Source organism: Nannospalax galili, unplaced genomic scaffold (assembly GCF_000622305.1).
Source record: "Nannospalax galili isolate Female #2095 unplaced genomic scaffold, S.galili_v1.0 scaffold363, whole genome shotgun sequence".
NCBI lineage: Eukaryota > Metazoa > Chordata > Mammalia > Rodentia > Spalacidae > Nannospalax > Nannospalax galili.
In genome coordinates this window covers 475,637-483,225 of record NW_008351176.1, presented here as the reverse complement: position 1 = coordinate 483,225, position 7,589 = coordinate 475,637, and the positions used below count along the sequence as shown (strand labels likewise).

The window sequence follows — 7,589 nt, the reverse complement described above, 5'->3', positions numbered from 1 at the left end:
ATGGTGCTGCCCTGCACTGGGTACCACACACAGCTTCCTAAGTACAATGGTTCTGAATCCATGGTGCTGCCCTGTACTGGGTACCACACACAGCTTCCTAAGTACAATGGTTCTGAATCCATGGTGCTGCCCTGCACTGGGTACCACACACAGCTTCCTAAGTACAATGGTTCTGAATCCATGGTGCTGCCCTGCACTGGGTACCACACACAGCTTCCTAAGTACAATGGTTCTGAATCCATGGTGCTGCCCTGCACTGGGTACCACACACAGCTTCCTAAGTACAATGGTTCTGAATCCATGGTGCTGCCCTGCACTGGGTACCACACACAGCTTCCTAAGTACAATGGTTCTGAATCCATGGTGCTGCCCTGCACTGGGTACCACACACAGCTTCCTAAGTACAATGGTTCTGAATACATGGTGCTGCCCTGTACTGGGTACCACGCATAGCTTTCTAAGTACAATGGTTCTGAATACATGAAACTGCTCTGTGCTGGGGCCATGCGCAGCTTCCTGAGCACAGTGGTTCTGAATGCTCCCCAGCCGCAGTCTTGCAGAAGGCCTCAGCAGCTTGTCAGTGTGATCCCTTGGAAAGATGCGTGGGTCCATCAAATTCTTGCCCTCCATGGTGCTGCCCTGTACTGGGTACCACGCATAGCTTTCTAAGTACAATGGTTCTGAATACATGAAACTGCTCTGTGCTGGGGCCATGCGCAGCTTCCTGAGCACAGTGGTTCTGAATGCTCCCCAGCCGCAGTCTTGCAGAAGGCCTCAGCAGCTTGTCAGTGTGATCCCTTGGAAAGATGCGTGGGTCCATCAAATTCTTGCCCTCAGTGTTCTGGTGAGCAATCTCCTCCTCCACATGGTTTGAGGCAGAAGAAAGGGGTTAGAAGACAGTGAAAGACAAAGTAGCAATGAAAGTGAAGCAGATGCACTCTGTTGCATCTTAGTACTAAATTCTTACTTTGGGCCATCAACACCAGCTGCCTTATTGGAGTATTGAACACAAACATGTCTGTGGAGAGCTTAGCCTGGATAAAGCTAGCATTCAGTAAGTAGCACAACTGGACAGGCAGTCCCTTATCTGGCATCTGGAGTGTGTTTCTAGGCAAGCACCAGTCTTGTTGAGCTCGATCTACACAGGAGGAAATGAAGTTTCTTGAGGCACTATAGACCAACAAGGCTTAAATGTCTGTTTAACTGGCAGCATAAAGCAGTCACTGCAAGTTAAATACGGCAAGGCTTTTTATACACCAAGAACTCAGAGTCCTTAAGGGAGTTACCAGCTCTCTCTTTTACAGGTGAATCCAGTCACTCAAGGAGAATGCAAATGGGATCACTGTGGTGGTCCTGGTGAGACTTGGTTTCTATTTATTCCTATAAGCAACGCAGGATCTTTGATCTCAGATAGCAGGCTTTCAGCAGGCTATTTGCTCATCCCTGGCTCCTTTAGAGTGAAAGCCCCTTGCCTGCTTGTTCCCTCTACATCCCAGGCATTTGGCACTGACTGCAGCACACAGTAGCAGATCTCTAAGCAGTGTTGATAGAGGAACAAAGCTCTTTAGTCGTTAGCACAAGTTCTTGTCTACACTCACGTATAAGTGGCCACATGGTAGGATTCCAATGAGGGTTTATTCAGTTCCAATGCCATGTCCTTTTAGGGTTTGCACATCCAATTTGGCAATTTCAAGATTCCACTGTGGGGTCTATGTAAGCCCACCTCCAACCTCTTACTCCCCCAAATCCCTCCCACTCTTCCATTCTCTCTAACTCCATCATTTAGTAAAAAACCCCATTCCCCCGCCCTCTCTGTTAATAATCATTGAAAAGAAAAAACACTCATTATCAAGCACTAAAAACAAACCCACCCTAGCCATCCAGATCCTCCCAGAGGAGAAATGTCAAGCATTACAGCAGTAATTAAGTATAATAGTGTGCGGTGAGAACCATGAGATGTACTAAGACAACATTTCTCTCCCAGGGGTTGGGTTTGGGGAAAGTTCTGGAGGTGACTTTGGAGCTAGGGTGATAGATAAGATTTGAGAGATAAGGATTTGACCTTTAATAGACAAGAATTCCCACATTCAGGGAAGGAAAAAGAAAAGGAATTCCATGTCCGAGGTACAGCCTGAGCTGGGTTAGTTAAGCATGCTATATGCAGCAATGGCCAGAGCAACCCAGAGCGCCTGGATGGTGGGAGACAAGCGGGGAGCAAGAGAGGAGGCGAGGCGGCAGGCATGCATGGTCACAGCTCTGAAGGCCCCACCCAGTGCTGAATTTCACAGGCCCCCAAAGTAATAAATGAGGAGATCTGAAAAGAAATGACTGGTTTCAGCATGCCTTTGACTTTTGTGCAATTTCAAAAAAAATTATTTTTGTATTTCAGGCCTTAGTATTGTAAAAATTTTGAATTACATACGGAGACTATCATTGTAAACTTTTGGTGTTTAAGATCTCTGTTTACTGGATATTATGCTTTGCATGCGAAATGTACCCCTTGCCCCACCCACGGGCTTAGGTGTTTCAACACTCTATCCTAGTTGGTGGTACTGTTTCAGGAGGCTATGGTACCTTTAAGAGTTGGGTCCTAGTTGGAAGAAGTGGAGAATTATGGGGCGGGGTAGAACCTGGAGGTGGATCTCTCTCTCTCTCTCTCTCTCTCTCTCTCTCTCTCTCTCTCTCTCTCTCTCTCTCTCTCTCTCTCTCTCTCTCTCTCTCTCTCTCTCTCTCTCTCTCTCTCCCCGTCCTTGTCTTCCAAGATGTGAGAAGTCCCAGCTGCACTCTCCATCATGAACTCTCCCATGCCTTCCCCTTCCTCTCAAGCAGTGAGCCAGCTCAAATCCTTCTTCCCTTCAGTTGCTTTAGATGTTTTAGCACAGCAATAAGATAACAGTAGCGAATAAAGCAGGCTTTAGACCTAGCGCAGAAATTGAACACCTACCAATTCCCCCCTTTGGGCTAGGCAGAATGGAGTTAAGCTAGTTTACAAAAATGCTTGCTGCATGGCCTAACATGTTACTACCTCTTAACCCCCTTGGGAGTGCTAGCCGTGTATGAGATGAGTTGTATGCAGAAAAGACCTCCAACTTGTGGCATTTCAGAAACTAACAAATGAAGCAAAGTGGGGGTGGGGTCTCTTCCTGTAGTCACAGAATTAGAAACCAAGGTCTTTGTGAAGGATCAAATATACTGTGTGTGTGTGTGTGTGTGTGTGTGTGTGTGTGTGTGTGTGTGTGTGTGTGATTTGCTGACAATTAAACTTGGGATCTCATGCACACTAGACAAGCACTCTACCACTGAGCTCTATTCCCTGCTCAGGTACTCTGCTTTCTAAAGTGAAATCAGCCCTTTTCTGAGGGACCTACAAAGAGAGAACAAACTAGTGCCCCTCAGCAGTCTACGCTTCCTCCTTATCACATGTCAAGATACCTTATGTGACAGTGTTCATGGCCAAACATTATACCTGCCCCTTCCCCATCACTAGGGCATACCTCCCCCAAAGCAAGGGTTGCCTGTTTTAGAAAAGCGCTCATCTAGATTAGGAGTATCGAGGGCATGAAAGCCCACTCCTGGGCTAGGTGTCACTAGCCCACCCACAGGCCCACAGCCAGGCTGCAGCATGGGAGACATTCTAGGAGAGTTTAACATGGATATTAGGAGCCGAAGTTCTCAAAAAATGAAGTTGGATAAGGTGAAGCAGAACTCTGTCTGAGAAAATAAATAACAAGTAAAGCTCACTGCACCTGTGCAGGTGCCCAGTGGCTGAGAGAACTGCACCAAGGCAGAGGGAAACTAAAGGCGCCTACTGTCTCATGACAGGTACTATAGGAGCACCCCACTGGCCCTCCCACTGCCTCTCCCTGCCCTCAGTTAAAAGCACGACTGTCCCGGGGCATGGAGGGGGAGAAGTGAAAAAGCAGGTGGTCCTTACCTGCACCGAACTTCCGGATTGTAAATCCCTGAGGACATACCCCTTATCCCAGCACACACCTGGCGTAGAGCAGACCTTTAACACTTCTGCTGAAAATGAATGGGTACCTCAAGGCATCCCAGTTTTCCAGCTTCTGGAGTCTCATTTGTGGGTCAGAGGAGGGTGTTCTTTGGCACAGAGCCTGGCTTAGGTAACATGGCATTACCCAAAACACACGTGCTGTGTCTAGCAATGCCAGTTTCTGGGCAGGGCCTGGGCTTCCACCCCTGGCCTTGCATTCTAGCTCCGTGGGTGGAAAGGTTTAAATTCAGCAGCTCCCAGCCTTGCTGCATGTTTGCCAAAGCCTTCTAGCAGCAGCATGAAGCTAGGAGCCTTCCTTCTCTTGGTGTCCCTGGTCACCCTCAGCCTAGAAGTACAGGAGCTTCAGGCTGCAGTGAGACCACTGCAACTTTTAGGTAAGTCTAGGTGGACTTGAACCAGGGAGCCAGACCAGTGTGTGCGGGAGGAGGGGAAGAGGGGAAGGAAGGACAGGTCTTGTCTTTAGGGAGGCAGGGCAAGGACCCTCCTTGATGGTCATCTCTCAGCTCCTCTGAGCAGAGTCCCTCATCTGCCTCTACTTTCTTTCCCTCCAGCCCCTGGAGCATCTCTCTAGCTGGACTCCTCTCCTCCCTTCCTGTCCCCTCATCAGCCACCCTTTGTCTCCCAGCATCTCCTTTTCCACCAGCTTCTTCCTCGAACTACCTATAGAAAATATTTTCTTAATTATGTTCAATAACAGGCAATCTCAGTATCTTCTCCTCTTATCACCAATACTCTCAAATGTGTTATGTTGCTGTTGTTATTGTTTGGTTTGGTTTGGTTCCATTTGAGACAGGGTCTCACACTGAAGCCCAGGCCAGATTGAAACTCACTGTGTCACCTAGGCTGACTTCAAACTCATGGCAGCCATCCTGCTTCAGCCTGCCTTGCTGGAATTGCAGACATGATCCACCATACTCACCTCACTGGGCCACAAACTAATCCTCTGCGCCTACTTCCCTGAAATCCTTCCTTAACCCTTTGGTGACCACAGCCTCTATTTCTGCCCCATTATTCTCTTAAGGCTTTCCTCTCAGATCCTGTTGACAAGTTTCTTAACTCTTCTCAGTTAGAAGTCTACCTTTTGTAGCCTTTGCTGCTGTCTACCTCTCCCTCAGTCTCCAGACCTTTATCCTTTCTAGGTTATCCTTTACTGACACTAGTCTCCCTAAATATTATTGGAAACCACTTCCTCCTCTCTTTTCCACTCTCCTCCCCTCTACATTAACAGATTGCCAAATCCTGCCCATCCTTTAAGACCATTTCTTGCATCTGTCCCTTCCCTTGCCACACTGAGTTCAACTGTGATTACCCCAAGCTCTGGCAGTTGCAAGTCTTCCAGCAGCTCTACCAGCCCCTCCCTCTTTCCCTCCCTCCCTCCCTTCCTTTCTCTGTGTGTTTACTTTTTGAATTCTAGTTCATTCTGTGCTTTTTTTTTTCTTTTTTAACTAGATAATCCTTTGAAGAGAAGAGCAGCCATGTACTTCTCTTCTATCAATGGATCCCCAATCCATGGTCCTGGCAACCTGCTGCCCTCTGCAGTTTTCGTCTCCTGCTTCCTTTTCCCTGCTTAACTTCCAGCCCCTCCTAAACTTGCTCTTCCTCTTGGCTCCCCTTAGTTCGGGGTGAGGAGAGAGGTAGATGGTGTGCCTTTGTTACAAGACTTAGAGGCACTCAGTCAATGTAGGTTCTATGCCTGACACAACACACTGTCCTCCCCCCAAATTCCACCCTGTTACATTTTCCACTTAGGAATTAAAAAATTTTTATTTATTATTTTTATTTTATGTGTATGTGTGTATTGCCCGCATGTAGGTAAGTGCACCCATGTCGTGCAATACCTGCAGAGGACAGAAGAGGCTGTCGGATCCCCTGGAACTGGAGTTACGAACAGTCGTTAGCTGCCATGTGGGTGCTGGGATTTGAACCTGGGTCTTCTGCAAGAACAGCCAGTGTTCTTTACTGCTGAACCGGCTCTCCAGCCCCTCCTTGGGAATTTTTGCTAGTAATTCTTTTCTCACAACACTCCACCTCACACACACACACACACACACACACACACACACACACACACACCCTATTCCACCTTAAGGACATCCCTGCACTTCAACACTCTTTTTTCCTGGTTAATTAAAAATAATGACTTCTCTGAGCCTTTTGAGTCCTCTGCATCTACCTCTCGCAGAACACTTGTAAAATGCTGCTTTATTTTTAGTACTTTAAATATAACTCTTACCTGCATTGGAAGGTTCTAAGCAGCCTGTTTTACACCACTGTTTCTTGAATAACTTCCTTTATGCTTTATAGCATATACTACACATATGCTCTATATGTAGTAAAAGATCAACAGATAAATACTTAATGTGACCAGCCTTCTGAGAGTAAGTCTAAGGAGTCTTCAGCCTCCTTCTTACCACAAAGTAACAGTAGCTACTAGAAACATGTAAGTCTGAGTGTCTCCCCTGCTCTGTGTCCTGCACTGTGGGGAAGTAATTACATTTACGTGAGCTACTTTCTCCCCTTCCACAAACACAATCCCTTGATACACATCTCTGTACTAGGCTTTGCTTTATTGAAAGTATGTGAATGAATTGTTTTTAACTGAAATAATTAATATTATCCTACTAGTAATGGTATTCAAATTACAGTATGTATTAAGCTAAAAGGAAACAGTGGAATTTACTTCTCAGTCAAGGCTTGTCATTCTGAGCACTTGAGCCTAAACTACAGTGGTTTTCACTAGTCTGTTCGTTTATCTGTCTGTGACAGGATTAGCTTATTATGTAGTCCAGGCTGGCCTTCAGTTGGTAAATCCCCTGCCTCATTCTTCTGAGTGCTGGAATTATAGTTCTCTGTCACTCCTGGCTTTCATCTATTCTTTTCTGACTTCTTTTCAGGCACCTGCGCTGAGCTCTGCAGAGGTGACTGGGACTGTGGACCAGGGGAGCAATGTATCAGCACTGAGTGTAGCCATGTCTGTGCTACAAACTAAGAGCAGGTAAAAACCATCTGGCCCTTCTAGTTTCCTTAAAACTTGCCCAGATCAGGCAGGTCGTACATCTAACCACCATGGGGCTTTCCAGAAATTGGGTGAAACAAAAGCCTACCTGTCTCCCTAGAACTTCTCCATCTTCTCTCCAAGAAGATGCATCCACCATAGATGGTACTTACCAACCTTTAGAATAATTTCCCAGCCCAGTATATCCTGGAGGAAAAGCAGACAATATTTGAGCAAGAAGATAAAAATCACCCATAATCCATCACCTCAAAATATCTGTTTATCAGTGTGGTGCATATTTTAAGTATGCACAAATATATAATGTATTTAGAAATCAGAATCTTGTACCTATTTGATTTTTTAGCTATCTCATTTAAAAATAGTGAGAGGTTGGAGAGACTGCTCAGTCCTCTTGCAGAGGACCTGGGTTCGATTCCCAGCACCCACATGGTGGCTAACGACTGTCCATAACTCCTGATCCAGGGTGTCCAGTGCCCTCTTCTGGCCTCTGTGGACATTGCATAACACAGGTGCACTTACATCCATGCAGGCAAAACACTCATACACATAAAATAATTA

General features: G+C 46.4%; 1 protein-coding gene across 1 annotated transcript in view; it reads left to right on the top strand.

The window, feature by feature from the left end:
• The first annotated feature begins 4,292 nt into the window (after nt 1–4,292).
• LOC103746040 (protein Wfdc21) overlaps nt 4,293–7,589 on the top strand; it is a 4,618-nt gene continuing 1,321 nt past the window's right edge. Inside the window, exons 1-2 of the mRNA XM_008848116.2 lie at nt 4,293–4,389; nt 6,910–7,010. Coding sequence (XP_008846338.1) covers nt 4,293–4,389; nt 6,910–7,004 — 192 coding nt within the window. The 3' untranslated portion in view covers nt 7,005–7,010. The remainder of the gene's footprint in view (nt 4,390–6,909; nt 7,011–7,589) is intronic.